Source organism: Neltuma alba, unplaced genomic scaffold (genome assembly GCF_004799145.2).
Source record: "Neltuma alba isolate B1F8T4 unplaced genomic scaffold, ASM479914v2 tig00011281_pilon, whole genome shotgun sequence".
Classification (NCBI taxonomy): domain Eukaryota; kingdom Viridiplantae; phylum Streptophyta; class Magnoliopsida; order Fabales; family Fabaceae; genus Neltuma; species Neltuma alba.
In genome coordinates, this window is record NW_021635990.1 from 38,259 (window position 1) to 61,300 (window position 23,042).

General features: G+C 31.5%; 1 protein-coding gene across 1 annotated transcript; it reads right to left on the minus strand.

Moving 5' to 3' along the window:
* Positions 1–10,665: 10,665 nt before the first annotated feature.
* On the minus strand, positions 10,666–12,332 carry LOC114711162 (spermidine hydroxycinnamoyl transferase-like). Its single transcript, XM_028895517.1, has 2 exons — positions 11,755–12,332; positions 10,666–11,655 (listed from the first exon to the last, which is right to left on the minus strand). Exons 1-2 carry the CDS (start codon positions 12,254–12,256, stop codon positions 10,817–10,819), a joined length of 1,341 nt encoding a protein of 446 aa, XP_028751350.1. The 5' UTR covers positions 12,257–12,332; the 3' UTR covers positions 10,666–10,816.
* Positions 12,333–23,042: the final 10,710 nt, after the last annotated feature.

The following is a 23,042-nucleotide window of genomic DNA, read 5'->3' on the forward strand; positions in this document are numbered from 1 at the left end:
TTGGACCAGTGATTTTTCGCTTATAAAACAATCGTCCAAAAGTGGATGATGAGAGAAGGAGAAAATGGGAAATGTCGGTCACCGGCTATTCGGCTGGCTAAGGCAAATTGTACATAAATTGGCCAAAAAGCCTAACATGGTGTGGGGCCCACTTACCTATGAACTTTAGTCGCCAAAAGTTGCCAATCCTCATTTGCCTTTATCTATCTCTTGTTTCCCCAAAAAAGTAAGTTTACCAAAAGAAATTTAAATAAATATGCAAAGCACTAAAGTTTGCAATTTTACAAGTTAAAATATATAATTTTCTAATTTTGATTTTAACTAAAACTTATGTCCACAATAAAATGTCTTACTGTAATTAAAAGCATGCCAATTCTTATTTGAAAAAATAATGAGAACTGTAAATAAAAAGCATACTTGAAAACAAAATATTTATTTTTCATCTTTGGCCGGTATTTTGGTTCAAGTTACTTTATCCAATGAGTGGGGTTGGGGAGAACAATTTTTTATTGTTTATTCATCTAGTCCTATTTAAAAGATAAAAAAAATTTATTCTTATTTACAAGTTATTTCATTAAATTTTTAGTATGAATATATTATTCTATCCTTTGTTTAAAATAGTAAAAATAGTTATTTTTTAAAATGTATATATTAAATAGGGATAAAGTTTTTTTGAGTAAAAAGAGTCAATTTCATTAATATAAAAAAATTACAAATACCAATAGCCAATTAAATACAATAGTGATAAAGCTAAAAAGTTGAAATATTTTTATATTTTAATAAAGAGTTAAAGTGTTTTAAGATTTTTTTTAGTATGTATAAAATATAATAAAAGAATCATATAAATAGAACTAAAGGAGTAACTAATAAATACAAGATTTTGTTTATGTATATTATAAAAGATTTTGAATTCCATTCCAACTTTTTTGCTGTTACCTAGAGCAAACTAATCATGAGAACTTAAATATGCTCCTTCTAGTTTTTATCATGAGTTTTAAATAATTAATTCATTGATAATAAATAATTAGTTAAAATTAGTTGAAAACAATAAATAAGTTAGAATTAGACTTTTATTTTCAAACATGCCCTTTTAATAAATAAAAAATAAAAAATGTGTCAAGAAATATAATAAGAGATAAATAATTAAGAGCAACATTAAAAAAATACATTAAATGTTTAGATAGTATAAAACGGACTACACTTTTTTTCCAAATTTGAAGCTTAGAGGAAGTATTTAATTGTAATTCTAACTTTTTTCCCTTCATTGCTTGTCTTTTCAATTATAAGCATTTTTGCCTTTTATTTAAAAAAATGAGGCGAAAAAGATATTCTTGCTTGAAATGGCATTTTGTTTACTGAACATGCATGTGTTGCATCCAGTTATGTCTCCTTTTCTAATTCTAATACTCCTCCGGTTCTTAATATATGACCTAATTGTTGAGTTGGTTTTAGTTCTAAATATAAGACCCATTTCTCATATTTATCAATTTTCTCTAAATTACCCCTATGGATACTCCCTCAACCATAATCAAATAGAAGAGGGAGATAAGGTATTAAGAAAGATGATTATGGTGTTTTAGGAAAAATATATCACTTTTCTTATGATTAACCAACTTACCTAACTTCTTTAATCTAATCAAATTAGTTAAATGGGTCTTATATTAAGGACCGAAGGAGTTTTTTTTTTTGTTTCCAAAAACATGAACACGCTCTTTATACGTTTATTGTCAAAATTTTAATTTTAATATCTTGATAACTACATGATGAATATTTTATCTTTGCATTTTAGAGCCAGCATACGTAATACTAGACGCCATAGGCATCAAATATAAAAGTTCAAAAATAAATTATAATACTTATTTCTAATAAATAGTACTACTACCTATAGATTTATTGAAGCATTGATAACGATTCTCTTCCGACTTCCATGAAGAGTTGACATATATTATATTTTTTAAAATTTAGAATAATTTTTCATTAATATTTTTGTCACAAACTTTATATTGATATATCCTATTGATTCCTTTTTGTGAATTTTTTTACATACATTTTATTTTTACAATCGATAATTATAATATTAACCAGACGTGAGGCCCCTCCATTAACATAAAACTAAATTTAAGAGATAAAAGTTGCACTTGTTTTAAAATTCGAAAATAATATTACTAGCATTAAATTTCATATTGATATATTAATGGTGATACTTTTTAACACATATATTATATTTTCAAGAAATATATTGATCAAAATATTTGTAAAAAATATTTTTAAATTTAGTTCGATTATATATTAGTCCTTTCCACGTATTAAAAGATAAAAACTGACTTTTCATCAAATTTTCCTTTGCTCATGTTACTTCAACATGATTTAATTTCCGAAAGTATTAAAAGGAAAAATGGAAAGTTGCTCTTATGATTAAAAAAATTAATGTTGATTATTATTATTTTTAACGATCAGAGATGATATTGTACCTTTTTTAAAACCTTGAGGTAACCCTGAATTATTGATCCAACAAAAAATTTTTGAATAATCCTAATTCCTGTATGAAAATTTTTGAAATAAAATTACACCTTAACCTAAACTTTTCCCCAAATTTTCCTATTTCAACATGATTTCTTTTGTTTGTGAAGTATTTCAACATGATTTTTCCCCCCTAATGTACAGGTATTCTCTTATTAGAGATAATCTATTTAAGATACTGTCATACACTAAATGTGTAAGTACCTCTCCTAACAAAAATTTAAATCTTAGACTGTCACGTTGTGAGGGACTAATTAATTACTCTTTAAATCTTAAATATAAGATATTTATATAAAGATTTTATAAGGATCTTATATTTAGAATCGAAAGAGTAACATGTAAATGCATTACTCAAAATAAATGATTGTACGAAAAGGGTAAACTCGGACCATTGGATCCTTTTATGATCTGTAAAGTGGGAGGAAGGGCACCGGCCCACCACCGTCCACCAAGCGCCGTCACGGCAGTCACTTGTTGGATTCTTCCATCTTCTTCTTCATTTTCAATAATCAATGACGTGTGACCAACTTTTTATTTTATTTTATTTCACATCCAATATAATTTTTTTATATTTTATTTTAATGTATTTTCAAAACAATGCTCATTGCTAATCGTTGAACCCTAAACATTGGACCATTCAACGTGCCGCTTCTGTGGATGCACGTATCGCGTCTGTCTTCTCCTGTTATAATATGAATTGAGTTATTTTATTTTATTTTATTGTTTGGCCAAAAAAAAGTTATTTTTATTTTATTTTCTTATGAATATAGACATGTTATAAATAAAAACTAATGTTTACATCTTTTAATTAAAATACAATTTTATTTAAATTAAGTAAAAATATTATACATAAAAGGTCGGTCCATTACGCGTGATTAATTAAAGCGAAGTCCAAATAAATCGGAAAAAAAAGGCTGGCATACCATTAAAACAAGAAAATAACGTAATACAGAGAAAATAACAGAAAAAAAACAAACACAACAAATTAATGTTTACGTGAATGTAATCTATATTTAATATTAATCCAAATATTCTTAAATATAAATTGCTTTTAACAAATCCATGCATACCAAAAATTCAATAAAATATTAATTAAAACACTAAAATTGCCATAGAATTGAATTAATTTCAAATAATATCACAAACTTACTCAAATTAGAACATGTTTTTGAGTTTAGAAAAAACACTACAGAATACCTTATAAGTCACTTATTAATAATATCTTTATATGGATATCAAGATTTGAACTAACAATGGTCTTGTTTGACTGAGAGTTGGAAATCAATTATACGAATGTTTCACATAAATCGAGATAAAACTCTTCTTAAAATTACGATTGAAAAATTACTTATAAGTTATTCCAAACAGATCCAATCCTGAGCCAGCTAAATTAAGGTTTGTTGGAAGAAATATATACTACTTAGCTATATTCACTACAATTATAACAGAATTACACGTGGTTAATATATTTGAATTAAATAAACATAAATAAAAAAAGTACTATCTTCAGTTCTTAATATAAGATCTTATTTTACTTTTATTTTGATTTTAAATATAAGACCTCAATTCATTTTGTTTCTCATATTTATCTTTTTTTTAAAATAATCTTTCTAATAATGATAATTCTAGCTAATTCATTTGATTAACAATAATATTTTAGTAAAAATAACATCTATTTATTATAAAATAACTAACTTAATTTATTTTTTAATTTATTTATATTAACTAACTAACTCTTATATTTAAAACTAGAGGTAGAACTACTTTATGAAAATAAGTTGGACAATGCCTTGGATTGGAATGGAAGGCTAGTTGTAGTGCTTGGAGACTCGTCTTGGACACTAAGAAAGAATGACGTTGACTGGCTTCTTCTTCACTCTTTGGTCTCTTTTTCTTTTATCCCAATCAACTGGACCTTTTCCTTGTGCTGCGAAATGACAAATTTGACCTTTTCATGTGAATCGTATTAATAATAATAATTATTATTATTATTAGTATTAGTAGTAGTTTTTGGACACTTATATATTTGGTCGCATTATTAGACATTCATACATCTGACTTTTGGCCCGGCATGCATGCCGTGGCCTTGCCACCTCAAGCCCCACCGTTACCAACAGGCAACATAATTCACACTCTTAGCAAAAAAAAAAGTATTTTATTATTGGTATTTTTGTTGCTGTGACATGAATCTCACACATGGGACTTCATTTTAAAAATTTATCATTTTATTTCAACATTTTTCTATTTTTTTAACAAACATTGGAATATTGTCTCAGGAAGTAATTTTAAATTATTTCGATCTGAAATATGATTATGTTTTTGGCAGAAATTATAAAAAAAATTTTAGAAAATTAAAGTATTGTGGTTTTGGGCCAGGTTTAGTGGGCTGTTAACTGACACACAGGCGGGGAACAGAAATTGGGCTTCTTAAACAGAAACATTCTTATAACCCTCGGGGGGACGCTCCCTTTTAAAACAACACGAGATTATAAGTAAATACTATTTTGTAACTTCCACTTGTCAAAAAATTTTGATGCCACTAGATTATAAAGTTATTGATGCTTGAAACCATTATAGATCCCCTTCAGAGGGACCGCACCACTAATGATATGCTAAATAACGCACCCTCTAGCAAATCTATTTTTCACAAGTTTTTTTTTAATTCTATTATTAAATATGTGTATGCATAAACGTGTTATTGAGGAGTAATGAGTGATATGCTTTAAATCAATGTATTAATAATTAATCTTGTTGATTAAGTTTGATGAAATTTGTATAAAATCAATTTAAGTTGAATTTCTTGCACATATGCTAAATACTTATTTCGGGAAATCATATATTAAATAAATTAAATAAAATTTTAGGAAATCTAAGTCTTCTACAAATGGGCCTTGTTTGGTTACTCTTAGATGAAAGATATTTGAGCCTGCTATGCAACAAGTATGAAGTAAACAAGACAGGGAATTTGGGCTTCTAAAGCCCATTGGACAAAGCACCAAGTGCCAACCTGTAGTTTACGGGGTATGATGAAATTCAAGATAAAGCCCAAAGTAGTATTGGGAAGCCCAAATCCAAGAAGGGTCAAATGGGTATAGGCCCAACAAGTAACAATAGTCTCCAGAGCATTCTTTATCATATATTTTCTCATTTATTGTAACTTTTTTGTTTTGCAACCCACTCCTTAAACTTTGACTTGCTGTAATTCTATTTCTATAATTTTAATCATTTTATAATAAATTAAATTATAAAATAATTAAAATTATAGGAATCAGGCTGGAGTGAGTTAAAATTGTTTTATAATCGAGTTAAAAATGTAAGAATTAAGTTATAAATAATTTAAAATTACGAAGACCGCAAAATTAATTTTTCCTTCGGCATCCGTCCATAGAGCATAGCTGGCCAAACCAGCATCGAGAAATCTACTCATTTTCTTAGCGTGTCATGTCAATAGTTACAAAGTAGGTATGTTACTCTAATTAATTATACATTATCTTTGATTTTTAACATAAGATTTCGTTTGATTTTTATTTTAATCTTAAATATAAGACCTTGATTTCCTTTATTTCTCATATTTATTTATTTTTTTAAAAATAGTCCTTGTAATAATAGTAGTTGTAACTAATACATTTGATTAATAAGGATATTTTAGAAAAGATAGTACCTATTTATCACAAATAACTAACTTAAAGAGTTTTCTTAATCTACTCAAATTAGTTAACTAGTTCTTATATTAAGGACCAGGGATAGTACTATAATAAGATTATTTGGGAAAAAATACCAACGAAAAAAATAGTTATAAAATTTAGGAAAAATCCTAACTAAATCCTGCTGAAATACTTAAATTTAAATTGAGGTCTACACTTTTAACAAATTCTTAATCAGGACATACTGAATATTGTTAAATAACTATAATGCCCCTCTTTAGTTAAAAATGAAAATTAATTATTTATCCCTCTAAAATGGTTCATCCTCTCTTATTATTAATATTTAGCAAAAAAATATAAATAATTTAGTGTTTGAAATTTTGTAATATAACTAAAATCTTCAAAATATTTTCATAAAACATTTCAAATTATAATATAAGTAATCTTTAAATAAATATTTTTTCAGGTCGTAGATATTTATTTTAAAATTTTAAAATATTTTAATTATAATAAAAATTTAATATTAAATTGTAATCATTTACGTTTTCAGTTGGATCCAACATTGTTTAAACAAATAAAACTAACGTAAATTATAAAAACTGAAAATTAAAAAAATTTATTTAAACTTTACTTATATTTATAATTTTACTTATATTTGTAATTTAACATGTTTTATTAAAATATTTTTAATAGTGTAAGTTATATATACAAATTTCAAACATTATAAAATTACTTATATGTTTTTTGGTCTAAAAAAAATCATAAGAGATGAGGAATTACTTGGGAGAGGTATATTAATCAAATTTTCTTTTTAATTGAAGAAGGGCATTCTGGTTATTTAACAACATTTAGAAATCCCTAACTAGGTCTCATGGCCTGATTAGGAATTTGCTAAAAGTGCAGGCCTAAATCTGAATTTAGGTATTTCGGCTGGATTTAATTGGGATTCTCCCTAAAATTTAAGGGGTTTAAATATATAAAAAAAAGGAAAAAAATGAAAAAGGATTATATATTAACAAAAAAAAATTATAATTTAAAGAGTAATAACCGATATTAAATTAAAAATGCACGTAAAATATATAACTCAAATTAGAACGTGTTTATGTGTGCGAGCGTGGGGGCAAGCGCAAGATGATTCTGCCATGGATCAGTCCATGAGTAAAGGAAAGGAGATGGATTAGTCGAAGGCACAAAGCATCTCGTCTTCTTCCGTTTCTCTATGCAGATTCAATATTGTTTTATCCAGCCCATCTTCATCTTCTTCTGGCACTTTACCGAATCAAAGACAGAATTCTCAATTCCGGGAAGCTTCATGAGCACAGAGCATGAATGTGTTTCCACTGGAATACCAGCAAAGGAACGATACAAAGATTCTGGCTAGTTCTCCAGGGAAATCGAAGGAGAGTAACAGGAGTGAATTAAATCAAGGGAAGATTGTTGTTGATCGCTGATATATTGAGTAGTGAAGATGAAAAGTCTCAGATTGGATCGTTTTTGGGGGGGGGGGGGGAGGGACTAATGGTGATTTAACGATGGATTTGGGGTTGAATGAAAACTAGTACTCGTGGCTGAAGTTGATTGGATACTGAAAATACAAAGTTTGGTCCTTTAAATACATCTAACACCTAAAAATATTTTTTCATATGCATCCAGCATCCCAAAATAATTTAAAGTGTATTTAATATTTTAAAGTACTTTCTAAGTGCGTCCAGCACTCTAAAGTTTTTTCTTTTTGCTTATAGTGCTGGATGTATCAAAAAATATTTTTAGGTGTTGGATGCAGATAAAAAAAATACTTTGAAGTGTTCAACGCATTTAAAAAATATTTTAAGGTACTGGATATATCATTAAATATTTTAAAGTATTAGATATAACTGAGAAAATATTTTGAAATACTGGATACACCTTAATTCTAAAATATTATAGATTTGTTGGCTTACTCACACAAGCAAAACCCAAAACTGGTTCAGACCGACATAGAATAAGAATTGATTTTTTTTCCTTCAATTTTAGTATTTATGCATAATTGAAATAGAAAACCATGATGACGAAATGTTAAAAAAAAAAAAATTGCGTACATATATTATAAATATCCGTTTATATGGCCCACCCAAATCCTTAGATAAGCTCAATCAACCAGCTAGCCAAAAACAGCAATGCTCGCTCTTGAAATTTGAAGCTGGCTAAGAGTGGATGAAGAGGGATTACGCAAACTATCCGTTTTTGTTTTCTTTTACCGATCCATTTTTTTAATTTTAACATTTCATGTCTTTTTTTTTAATTGAAAACTTTCAAATTTCAATTTAAAACATGTAAAATAATTTCCTTAAAGTTAAAAGGTAATAAAATTGTAAAAAAAAAAATCATTTGTAAATTGAATATAGGTCTTGACTTGAAAAAAGGAAAATTGCAGAGAAATCCCCATTGAAATATTCATTACCAAGAGGTACATGGAAGTTGCAAGTTCTTGAGTAACTGCAACTTATATTTAGTGGCCATGATTTGTTTTGTTGTTGTTGTGTAATATCTTTTGTTTTACGTAGGAAATAGGACATATAAAACTTATTTTCAGCAAGTACAACTCTTTATCATTTATGTGCTCGTTGATTAACGCCAATCTTGTTAATGAAACGCTTCCTTGAGTTTATTTGTGGCGGACTGGCGGCGGGAGGGATTCGGGACTGCTTCGTGGCCGTCACGGTTGTGCCTATTCACTGGGCCGGGGAGCAGTTGACCCACTAACAACTCGGCCACATATCCATCCATGTGTGTGTGCGCATGAGATCACATTACGGGACGACAACATTAGTTCCGATGCCATCTAATTTTTATCAAATATTCATGCACATTTAATATATGTCTATTTTTGTCTGATTTGGCACAAGTAACCCCTTCACGGCCTCCTTCTCATATTCACACCTTCTTTTTCCGCTTGTTCAATTTTTACGTGTTTAGTGTCGTATTTGACCCTATGGATGACATCTGCAATAATTGATTCAAGAAATGTCAAGTTCTTTGTTTTTTTTAGAACGAAAAAAGAACAAGCTCGAGACATACGAGGACTTGAGGATTTGATTGATGAGATTAGCTCTCAAGGATGATCATCCACCTAAAAAAATAAGTCTTAAAGGACTGTTCAAAGATGGTCCTAAGGCCACTAGGGTGAACATTGAGCATCATAAGGCTTCGCGAATTTATTAGGTTGATAATTCAAATATATATATCCAAGAAATTTTGCAATTGTCTCAACATGGTAAGTAAATCCTACCACTGTAAAGTCGAGCTTCACAGGAGGCTGAATATTACCGAAGCCATTCTGTTTACCCGTGATAAACGGGCGCCATCCAATTTTGGGATATCCCCGCTCTTTATGAGTAGCTGGTCACGGGTTAGGATTAAACGATATGTGTTAAAAAACCCGTGTGATGCCATGCTGGCTTTTAAACAATCCGTCAAACCACAAACTATTATTTTTTTTAAAAATTTCTTACACAATATAAACAAAATATAATAAGATTTTTATTTTTTTCCTCTAAATACTTGATTAAAAACACAAAATAAACGATATAGATATATCTTTAATTTTTTAGATAGAATATAAAATATAATAATATAATTATAATGATTAATAAAATTAAAAATAAAAATAAAAAATAAAATGCGGGTTCGTTTACAGGTGTAAGCTTAGCAGTATGGGATAAAAAGAAGCGGCGACAAGACAACTTCACTACATATCCCCACCAACGTCCCCATCATTGTTCATGCACTCACAACACGTCAACATAATGCCTGACGTGGCCAAAACAAACCCCCATGCATGCCCTCAGAATCAGAAGATGAACCCACAAACATATACGCCACCCAACAAACAACCATGACATGACATCCACAGCCAAACGCCAATATCTACGTTCATCAATCTGCCACATCCTACACACACCCACCTATACCACTAAACCAAACGGTTCGGTGGTGAGTCTACCTACCTTTAATGGTTAAATTATTGTTATTAGTATATATTTAAAGACACTTCCGTAGTTTACTAGAAGCATGATCAAACTTACAACCTCTCACTTTTGGAAAAGCTTTCATGTCATTAATTAGGTCCCAAACATCAGTATTAATGGTCAAATTATTTGTCTCATAGCATAACTTGCTATGATTTTACTTCGTTCCTTATTTTATTACTATGATTTGAACAAAATTAGTCATACATATAAAATTAATAATTATTAGTCCAATTATATTTTGGATATCTTATTTAGTAATTAAAATTTACTGATTCTCGTATGTTTAGTAATTAATATTTACTGATTCTCGTATTTTCTAAAATATATAACCAACCTAACACATGTCCATACCAGGTTGGGGGAATAAACCATAAAATTTGCAAATAGTTCAAACTATAATTAATAACATCATCCGAAAGCAATACCTGCATGCATGGATCAAAAGAGTGCAGTAATGAAGCTTCTTAGTAAAAGCTTAGTCATGCTTATTAATCAACCAACTTCATACGTACGTTTTACCCACAAACAAACACATTCCTTAATTTTCTACGACAATCATTTGAATGCGCAGGTTCATAAACGCTGAACGTGATCCAATTGTTTGCTTTTCTGCAATTATACTGTGGTGGTCATGAAGATCGATCAGATCATGTCCTCATAAAAGTGTTTCTTAAACGCGTCCATATGATCCACCTGGAAGCACAAAGCAACCACAACAGAACCATCCCCTTCAGGGCTTGGAAGAAGCACGGAATTGCCGTCTAGCATATGAGATCCTAGCCCCATGGATACCTCCTTCCCCCACCCAAAGTCAAACCCATCCATGGGCAGTGTCAGCCAACTTACTACCTCAAAATTAGGGTTTCCAAGGAAGGGTGGCCCTTCTTTGTGGATATCTTGAAACTTTGTGAGGTCCTTTTGGCTTTTTAACAGCTCTATGCCAGACCGTACATACTCATCCGTCACCTTCTGAACTGCTTCTCTTACTTTCCTTGCAGCGAATCCTAATGGTTTTGACAAGAGATCGCCCACCACGCTTTGAGCTATCACATCAAAAGTTGCAGTGCCAAAGAACTCTCTTGGTAGTTGAGGCCTCATGCGGCTCCTCGAATCGACGACAATAACTAATGATGTTGGTTGTTCCATTTTGAGTCCTCTTGCCTTGCACGCGGTTCTCCACATATGTCCAGATATAGTCTCGTACCGAGAGAACCCACCACCCATCTTTTTCAGCTGCTCCATCTGAGACTTGCTGATCTTCAACATTGTCTTTGTGGTTTTCTTCTCTCTTTCCTCTAAATTGTCCCACTGTCCAACTAATAACGGTAGCCTCCCATACTGCGGGTAATCGTCCAGGCTCGGTGGCGCCCGTGCTAAAGGCGGTTGTGCAGCTCGAAACACACTCCGGTCAAGAAATGGGGTTACTTGTAGAGGCTCGTCTCTTGCTAGCCTTGCCCATTCAGAGATGAAGTGAAATGCAGCTAATTTAAAATAACATAAGCTGGATTAGTTCACACATTGGAATCTATAATAATAATGGGAACGAAAGTTTGTACTGTTTCCATATATATATATATCACCTGGTCCATCAACGACTGCGTGAGAAATTGCTATACTTATGCCGAGGCCACCGCACTTAAACCTGGTGAGCTGAACCAAACACAGAGGAAGCTCATCAATTGGGAGGCTGTAATCTACGGAGGGGTGAAGCTCACTGGGCTGAAAGGACAGGGACGAGTCAACAAGGTCGTCCAAATTTGAATCGCACTCGGCTTCGATGAACCGAGCCCCCGCTGCGTTGCAGTGAAGCAGAAGTCGTCCGTGGCCGATCCACTGCAAACGACCGGCCAAGGGATAAAACGGCACCAAGGCTCGGCTTAAAGAGTGTTTCAAGGTGTCGGCAATGGCGGTTGGCGGCGAAAGCCAGGAGCCTGGTGGTAGGTAGAAGTAGATGACGGGAACGTGAGTCAAGCAGCTTGTTTGATCCCATTCAGACAAGCCCATGCTTCCAATCCACGTTGGTTCAGAAGGCTTTACGGTGTAGCTGCCTTTGAATGCTACTGTTGGCATGTTCACTTTCATCTTCTTTTTTGAAAATTTTTTAGCAAAAAGACGAAGTCGACACTTGAAAGAATTACTAGGAAAGGAAAAGGAACAGACCTTAGCTAGGCAGCCTCCTTAAAGGAGTCTCCGCTTCACCTTTCTAAATTCCCCCAGGAAGCCAAAACTCGTCGTGTGAACCGAAGCAAACATGCGAATCCTTAAATAGAGACAATGCTCACTCTTGATTGGCCTAGAACGTATGACTGCATAAGGGGCCCGCGTCTGGCTACAGGCATTTCTTAACATTTGAGTCTTGTGACTTTAATTGTATACTCCCTCCGATTCACAATATAAGTAATTTTAACAAATTCATTAATATCAAAAAGTATTAATTAACTCATTAAATCTGTCCTAAGTTAAATTTTTCCCAACATTACTCATATTAAATCAGGTTGTCAAAGAGAGAGAAAAATACAAAGAGTTACCTTAATTTTAAGTATTAATTGCAGGGATAAAATTGACAAATAAACATTAATTACTTTTTAATTGACTTATATTTTGAAGCAAGTCATTCTTCTAAAAATGACTTATATTGTGAACCGGAGGAAGTACTTCTTTTCATTCTTATCACATGTGCAAAATCTAGAACTATATATAAATCGCTAACTTATTACATCCAAGGGTTTTAAAACAGGACAATACTTACATTAAGTTACTTGTATTTATTATATCAAGTTCTAGAAACACACATGACTACTATATGTCTTATTTTTGAAATATTAACATTTAATAGTATTTAATTATAAATTCACATGAAACCAAAAAAAAAAAATCTGACCATGTATAATTAGAGAACTTAGCATAACAAATATAAAAAACTTAACTTAAGCTTTTTCCTCTAAAATAGTGTAGACTTTTGGGCTGGCTTACAAAATATATTGTAAACTAAACTGAGAAATGAGAATAAGTTTAGCATTAGGTGATCTGATGTTGCAGGTTCAAACTGACATAGAATAAGGACTTGTTTGAAATGACATAAAAATATTTTTTTAATCATAATTTATGATAAGTATAAGTGTAAATTTTTGTCTTGGCTTACATTATATATACAATACTTAAACCATTTGAATACCATTTGAATTTTTTTTCTTTCAAAAATTTGATTTTGAAAAACTTCAAATCATATTTATAAATTATATTTTGATGCATATCTACACTTTACTTATAATTGAAATAGGAAAAAAATGATGAGGAAATGTACCAAAAAATAAGTGTGTGTGTGTTCTAATAATCCTTGAATATGTCCCATACAAATCCTTACACTACAAAAAAAAAATGTTTTTAGCGACGGAAACGGATTAGCGACAAAATTTGTTCCATCGCTAATTGATTAGTGACGGAATAGATATTCCGTCGCTCATTACACGGATTAGCTACGGAATGTTCCGTTACTAATTACTAATGGAAATTTTTTGTCGCCCATCGCTAATCTATCAAAAAAATTAGCGACAGAATTTTTGTCACAATTCTGTTAGAAATTAGCTACAGAATTTGTTTCCATCACACATTCTATTATTAATCAGCTTTTTTTTAAGTGTTATATGCATACACGCACACCCAGTGAGTGAAAGAAGGAAATCAAAACACGTTGTACACATGTTGTCCGTACAAGATACTGTCCTTGAAATGCACAGCCGAGATAAGTTCAAGATAACTACTTAAAAGAACAAAAACAAAATTTATAAATACTTAACAAGATATAAAGGTACATTATATTACTTTACTGCAATAAAATATAATCTGATATTATTATATAGGAAAATTTAATTAGTAAACGATCCTTAATATTTTGACTCATCTTCAACTCAATCCTAACTCCTAACTCACGTTATTTATAATTTGAGAATAGAAAAAGAGAGGGATGAAGCGATAATAAAATAGAGGTGGGGGCAATATATTTTTTTATTTTATACTCATCCGATCCTTAATATAAAACCTATTTAATTAATTTGATTAGATTAATGAAGTTAGATAATTAGTTAACTATAATAAATATGACATGTGTTTTAAAAATATTTTAATCATCTTCATTATCTCCTTCATACTTGATTATGGTTGAGGGAGTATCAACAGAGTTGTTTTGAAAAAAATTGATAAATAATTTAAAGACATGCACAACACACACATGCTTGTTTGTACGGAGAGAAGAAGGTTGGGTAAGGGAAGGGTAGAATGGTCACGTGGACACCAACCGAAGTGAGGGTTGCGGAGCACGTGTTTGTTAGCTGCGCACGGTTCCCGTTTACGGAGCTCACTGTTCTAACTACAGGTCTATCAACATAAACATTAAAGATGAAGGATAAGAATTATGATTGTGATTAATATAATGTTGAGATGAAACCCGCAACACAACATCATAGATCCTTTCAAAAATGAGTGAATCGCTGATAATATCGGTAGGATGGATTTGTTGCTGCCAACTGGCCTGGAATATGCAGATTGTCAAACGAAGGTACAATTATTTAAGATCTCCTGTTGTTTTGCTCGCGTTTGCATGGCCATACGTAAGCAATGAACACTGTGCAGGATCATCTCATTGTTGCCGCCCAGCAGTAAAGTTTTCGAGAGAGCGCGTTTCTGGGAAATCATAGGATGCGGATCTTGACATAATGAACTGTGTTAGATATGATTTTTACCATACCTCACGTGCCCATTATACTTGTGCTCATCGTACTTCTTATTAACCATTCGAACTCAGCATTTTGTATTTAAAAAACTCTTATGAAGGTTATTTAGTATTTGTTGAGTTATGAGATCCAGAAGATTTGTATTTAAAGAACTCATCATTTACTCGTACTGCCGAGTAGAGTTAAAAAGCCTGTCACCCGGCTTCCACATTCATTGCCATTCTGTTTCTGGTCTTCTACTCTTGCAGCTTTTGACTCTCTTTCTCTCTCTCTACAGTCTACACTGTGCTTGGACTAAACCAGATCTCCGAAGCTCCCCCTCTAATGGCAGATCTCATACCATAATATCCTCAAATCATTTTGAGCTTGAGATTTATTTCTATTGGGTTGAGAGTGTTGAGGTTAAGGTCCTCTCAGTAAGTATACTTCCCAGAATTCGAACTTGTGTTCTCTTCCTTACCGGGTGAAACTGCTTGCTATCTCAACTAACATTTTGTTGATGATTTTTCAACTATTTATTATCGTTGGATGTAGTTTCATGGAAACGACATGATTTCCAATAGGTCTAAAAGATTTTTTTTTGGGTATAACTCAGAGAATCTTTAAATTACTTTGAGCTTGAAACTAATCTCTATCGAGTTGGGAGTATTAAGTTAAAGTCCTCCCAACAAATATACTTCTCAAGATTTAAATTTGTGTTCTCTTCTTTACGAGGCGAAACTGCTTATTATTTCAACCAACAATTTGTTAGTCAATAAGCCCAGAAGATTTTGAATTCAAGTATTAAAGAATAAAAAAATATTTTGATAGAAAATTATCAAAATGATCTTCCTTCTATTTCTTTTTATTATTATTATTTTTTATAAACATTCCTTCTATTTCTTTTTATATTATTCTTATTATTATTATTTCATAAACACTTCCTTCTATTTCTGCTGTCTGTTTCCATGTTTTCTCACAAGAAGACGACGTTTAGTCCAAACGTGTTATTGCATATTCTGCTATGTTTGGCAAAATAACTCTAAATGATAGTGTTCTCGGACGCGACTGGAAGCAGATTTCAATAAAATTTTAGGAAATTTAAGCCCAGTACAAATGTCTTGTTTGGTGGCTTTATCAAAGTTCAAAGATCTTCAAACCTGCTCCGTATCGGGCGTAAAGGAAACAAGAAAAATAAATTGGGCTTCTAAAGCCCATTGGATAAATCGTCAATGTTCACTTTTAAAATATATTTTGTAAAACCAATAAGATTGGATACACTAACAAAAATTGGATCTAGCAGAATGGACTATTCTCTCGTAATGTAAAAAATCAAGATTCAAATCCCTGCTGGGAGAGGTGTCCACAAACAAATCAAATTTGAATATCTACTAAAAGAACAATGTCTCAAATAAAATTACTAAAAGAAAAATCAAGATTCGAATCCCTACTGAGAGAGGTGTCTGCAAACAAATCAAATTTGAATTTCTACTAAAAGAACAATGTCTCAAATAAGATTATTTTTTATAAAATAATATGCATGCCTGTGTCCTGAGGAAAAAAAAAACGAAAGAAATCTGGTCATCAACCCGTTTGCCAGCATCAACAAATTGTTTTTGGCAGAAATTATTTTGGTGAATCACAAAATAACCGAAATTTTTTTTTAGAAAATTAAAGTATTGTGGTTTTGGGCCAGGTTTAGTGGGCTGTTAACTGACATGCAGACGGGAAACAGAAATTGGGCTTCTTAAACAGAAACATTCTTAGAAACCCCCGAGGGGATGCTCTCTCTTAGAACAATACGAGGTTATAAGCAAATACCATTTTGTAACTTTCCACTTATCAAAAAATTTTGATGCCACTAGATTATAAAGTTATTGATGCTTGAAACCAGTATAGATCCCCTTCAGAGGGACCGCACCACTAATGATATGCTAAATAACGCACCCTCTAGCAAATCTATTTTTCACAAGTATTTTTTTAATTCTATTATTAAATATGTGTATGCATAAACGTGTTATTGAGGAGTAATGAGTGATATGCTTTTAATCAATGTATTAATAATTAATTTTGTTGATTAAGTTTGATGAAATTTGTATAAAATCAATTTAAGTTGAATTTATTGCACATATGCTAAATACTTATTTCGGGAAATCATATATTGAATAAATTAAATAAAATTTTAGGAAATCTTAGTCTTCTACAAATGGGCCCTGTTTGGTGACTCTTACATGAAAGATATTTGAGCCTGCTATGCAACAAGTATGAAGTAAACAAGACAGAGAATTTGGGCTTCTAAAGCCCATTGGATAAAGCACCAAGTGCCAACCTCTAGTTTACTGGGTATGATAAAATTCAAGATAAAGCCCAAAGTAGTATTGGGAAGCCCAAATCCAAGAAGGGTCAAATGGGTATAGGCCCAACAAGTAACAATAGTCTCCAGAACATTCTTTATTATATATTTTCTCATTTATTGTAACTTTTTGTTTTGCAACCCAATCCTTAAACTTTGACTTACTGTAATTCTATTTTTATAATTTTAATCATTTTATAATTTAATTTATTATGAAATGATTAAAATTATAGGAATCAGATTGGAGTGAGTTAAAATTGTTTTATAATAGAGTTAAAAATGTAAGAATTAAGTTATAAATAATTTAAAATTATGAGGACCACAAAATTAGTTTTTCCTTCGGCATCTGTCCACAGGGCATCGCTGGCCGAACCAGCATCGAGAAATCATTTTCAAATCCACTCGCCCTTGTTGTGTACTCATTTTCTTGGCGTGTCATGTCAATAGTTACAAAATAGGTATGTTACTCTAATTAATTATATGTTATTTCTAATATTTAATATAATAATTTGTTTGATTTTTATTTTAATATTAAATATAAGACCTTGATTTACTTTATTTCTCATATTTATTTATTTTTTTAAAGATAGTCCTTGTAATAACAGTAGTTATAGTCAATACATTTGATTAATAAGAATATTTTATAAAAGACAGTACCTATTTATTACAAATAACTAATTTAACAAATTTATTTAATATATTTAAATTAGTTAATTAGTTCTTATATTAAAGATCGAATACAGTACTATATAACTTAAATTAGAATGTGTTTGTGTGTGTGAGCGTGGGGCCAAGCGCAAGATGATTCTGCCGTGGATCAGTCCATGAGTAAAAGAAAGGAGATGTGGATTAGTCGAAGGTACGAAGCATCTCGTCTTCTTCCGTTTCTCTATGCAGATTCAATATTGTTTTATCCAGCCCATCTTCATCTTCTTCTGGCACTTTACCGAATCAAAGACAGAATTCTCAATTCCGGGAAGCTTCACGAGCACAGAGCATGAATGTGTTTCCACTGGAATACCAGCAAAGGAACGATACAAAGATTCTGGCTAGTCCTCCAGGGAAATTGAAGGAGAGTAACAGGAGTGAATTAAATCAAGGGAAGATTGTTGTTGATCGCTGATATATTGAGCAGTGAAGATGACGAAGGTGACGATGAAAAGTCTCAGATTGGATCGTTGAAGAGAGAGGAGAAAGAAAAAAGAACAGACGGTGATTAAACGATGGATTTGGGGTTGAATGAAAACTAGTACACGTGGCTGAAGTTGATTGGATATTGAACATACAAAGTTTGGTCCTTTAAATACATCCAACGCTCAAAGTTAGGTGGAGTAGCATTCGAAAATAATTTAAAGTGCATTCAATATTTTAAAATATTTTCTAAGTGCTTTGAGTACCTTAAAATTTTTTCTTTAATCTATAATGCTGGATGTATCAAAAAATATTTTTAGATACTGGATGCAGATAAAATAATACTTTAAAGTACTCAACTCATTTAAAAAATATTTTAAAGTGCTAGATATATTATTAAATATTTTAAAGCATTGGATATAATTAAAAAATATTTTAAAATACTATATGTACTTCCGCTTTTTAAAATATTGTAGATTTCTTGGCCTACTCACACAAGGAAAACCCAAAACTGGTTCAGACCGACATAGAATAAGAGTTGATTTTTTTCCTTCAATTTTTCAATTTTAAAAATCTTAAGTCATATTTCTAAATTATATTTATGCATAATTGAAACAGAAAACAATGATGACGAAGTGTTTAAAAAAAAAAGTGCGTATATATATTGTAAATATCCGTTTATATGGCCCACCCAAATCCTTAGATAAGCTCAATCAACCAGCTAGCTAAAAACAGCAATGGTCGCTCTTCAAATTCGAAATTGGCTAGGAGTGGATGAGGAAGGATTACATAAACCATCCGTTTTTGTTTTCTTTTACCGATCCATTTTTTTAAACATTTCATGTCTTTTTTTTTTAATTGAAAACTTTCAAATTTCAATTTAAAATATGTAAAATAATTTCCTTAAGAGGTAATAAAATTGTAAAAAAAAAATCATTTGTAAATTGAATATAGGTCTTGACTTGAAAAAAGAAAAATTGCAGAGAAATCCCCATTGAAATATTCAATACCAAGAGGCACATGGAATTTGCAAGTTCTTGAGCAACTGCAACTCATATTTAGCGGCCATGATTTTTTTGTTGTTGTTGTGTAATATCTTTTGTTTTACATAGGAAATAGGACATACAAAACTTATTTTCAGCAAGTACAACTCTTTATCATTTATGTGCAATTTTATCTTTAACTATATACAAAACTTTTCAAAATGGAAGATATTTTTGCACATAGCTAAAAAAAAATGTCACATACCTCAAAAGAAGAGTTATATCCACTTAAAAACTTTGATTCTTAAATGAATTCAAGTACTGTTGGACAAATGAAATGTACAGTGAGGGCAATTTTTTATTAAAAGAATTTCAATATAGCTCCGTGGAAGCTAAGCCGCATAATTTCCGACAGAGGTGAATGAGATAGAAAGGGACAGCAGAGGCGATCCTGTAGGGAATTAAATGATTGGAATTTGGAAATGATGCTCTGATGGATTTGAAAGCACATGAGCCGCTCATCACAGCAACAGATATAGACGAAGTAAATAGTCAATTGACTAAATATATATGCCACATTTAGTAGTTGATTTATTTCTCAGGCAAAAAGGGAAATTAGGACCACATGTAGTGGTGAATCTTGCTTGAATGTAGAGGTGGGAACCAGAATTGACCCAGCCTTTCAGAGCTGGTGAGTTTAAAAAGGCTGGCCTTTCAGGGCTCAAATTTTAAAAATGCCTCAATTTGCTAGGCCCGACTCTTAAGTCATAGGGCTCAGAGCAGGCCCGCAGGCTTTTGGCCCGTTTAAGAAAAAAATACTATTTTTTATATTTCTCATATTTTTTTATAAAAAAATAAAAATAAACCAATAAAATTATTAATAAAAGACATAAATATGAATAAAATTAAATCACAAATACAAAATATCATCATATATAAATATCCATCAACATCCAAGAACATCTAAAACATTTATTAACAAGATAACAACATCCAAAAGTTTTATCTATAGTGCAATTGTGCAATAAATAAACACTATCATTAATCCTTTGAAACTTCATCATCATTATAATCAATTACTCTTCTTCATAAGTATGCTTTTTTTTTCGTAACAAAAATATCAAGTTTTTCTTCTTTATAGGAATTTTACTTTTAAATTTTACAATCTAGCTATTATTTTACTTTAATGTGAGAAACATTGTTGTTGAAACTCATGAATATCTAATTCAAATTATAGAATCACAAGTTATATGAGTATAAAAAATACTCTATTATCAAATACTCCTCCGGTCCTTATTATAAGACCCAATTTGACTTTTTATTTGGTCCTAATTATAAGACCCAATCCATTTTCTCTCTTATATTTATGCATTTTTTTCCAAGATAATCCTTTTAATAATGATAGTTTTAGCCAATATACTTAATTAGCAAGGATATTTTAGGAATAACAACACTTATTTATTATAAATAACCAACTTAACTTACTTCCTTAATCTCCTCAAATAAGTCAATTGGGTCTTATAATTAGGACCGGAGGAGTATATATATAATTTAAAAATATCAATGCATATAATATAAATTAAATCATTATTAAAGTCCAAATTAACCCATTTTTTAAAAATTTAACTGGATAAATTATTGTCTAAAACTAAATAAATCAAATCATTCTGTAAAATTTAATTTTAAAATGATAATAATAACTAAATATTTGAACTATTATTAATAATGTAAAAAATTAATAATATTAGAATTATATTAAAAAAATTTAAAAAAATTATAAAATGGCCTAAACAAGCCGGCCCTCGGCCCTCTAGAACCAGCTCTCTAGAGCTTATTTTCTATTTGAGGAGAAAAATTTCAAGCCTAGCCTTCATAATTTCAAAGTCTAAACGGGCAGGCCCGACGGGCTCGGTCTGTTTTTCCGGCTCTACTTGAATGGCTAAAAAATTTATTACTTTTATTTCTAGACACATGCGCACCACCGCAGCTTGTAGTTACAACTTACAAGATCCACCACTTTGTTTGGCTTTTCGTCATAAATTTAGGAGCGGTGACACAGGCTAATCCCCATGTATTTATAGAACTAGACGATGTGGGTTAAAAGGCCTATGTGATGGAGTGTTAATTTGTAACCAATCCTAATTCATCATGTTAAGGTGATAAGTTAACCAGTCAAAACACCAGCTATTATTTTTTCGAAAAAAATTCTCATACAATTGAACGAAATATGATAAAAATTTTAATTTTTTTTATATGCTTGATTGAAAACACCAAATAAACGATGTATGTTTAAAATTTTTAGGTACAATATAAAATATAATAATATAATTATAATAATTAATAAAATTAGGAAAAACTAAAAAAAAAAAGGGGGTTAATTCACAGGCTATAAGCTTAGCATAACAAGTCAAAAAGCTCACTTGCCGACGGACTAGCCTTTAACCACCATTCTCTTTCTTTCTTCATTGCGGGGCGAAAGGAAGTTGCAGAAGACAGAAGAGTGGGTGTGAAACGACCATTTCTACGCAGAGACGCCCAGCATGGCAACCGGACCCTTATGGCCCCACATAAATCTCCAAGGAGTAAGGACCACTCCATCCATTCTCCTACACAAACTCCAAGAACACCCCAAGAGCCAAGAAGCGGCGACGAAACATCCCCACCACATATCCCCACCAACCTCCCCATCTTTATAAGGACACCCAACCCACCAAAATACACAGCGACACGCAAACGCCCTCATTAAATTCGGTGGGAACACATCCATCCTTGCTCCACTGACAATAGGACTGAGCAATGAGCGGGGTGCGCTAACCCGAAGGTTAGCCCATAACCCGCCCATTTATTCATAAATGGACATGGACTAACCCATAACCCGGTAGTAGCCTATTTAACCCGTATTAAATGGGTTACGGGGCAGCCCGTTTGGGCTGACCGGGTTACGGGGTAACCCATTTATTTTTTTTAAATTTTTTTCAGTATAGTTATTTTGTATATGTAACCTTATGAAACTGTCAATAAATTTTACATGTCAAATAGCAAATCAAATATGAAATAACATCAACCATATTCAATCACACAACCTCACTTAGATTCGCAAACAATTAAAGTCTGATAAAATCATAAAAGTAGTCACCAATCATAAAGTCTCATAAACTTTGAAAATTCCAACTTTTACCTAAAGGATAAAATAAAAGCTTAGACAAGCATGAATGTTTGATAAAAGATGAATGAGAAACAATATCATCAATTAAATGAAAAATAAAAATATTTTTAAAAACTTAAAACTTAAACGGGCGGGTATGGGAAGCCCAATACCTTGCCCATAGCCCAACTCGTTTAATGGGCTATCCCGCCCATTTAAACCCGCCCGTTTATAATATCTTATTTGGGCTAATTGGGCGGGCTTAAATGGGCAAAAATTTTATGGGTTATGGGCGGGCTAACGGGTAATGGGTTTGTTGCTCACCCCTAACTGACAACACGCCAATGACTGACGTGGCCAAAACAAACCCGCATGCTTGCCCTCAGAAGATGAACACACAAACACATACGCCACATTTATTGGTGAATCTACCTACCTTTAATGGTTAAATTATTGTTATTATTTTTCACCCAAAAAAAAATTATTGTTATTATTATAGTCTATTTAAAGACACATCCATACCAGAAGCACGATCAAACTTGCAACC

Coding starts and splice junctions, on each gene's coding strand:
- LOC114711162 (XM_028895517.1), bottom strand. CDS start 12,256: ATGAAAGTGAACATGCCAACAGTAGCATTCAAAGGCAGCTACACCGTA. Junction 11,656..11,754: donor CGCAGTCGTTGATGGACCAG/GTGATATATATA, acceptor ATTTTAAATTAG/CTGCATTTCACTTCATCTCT.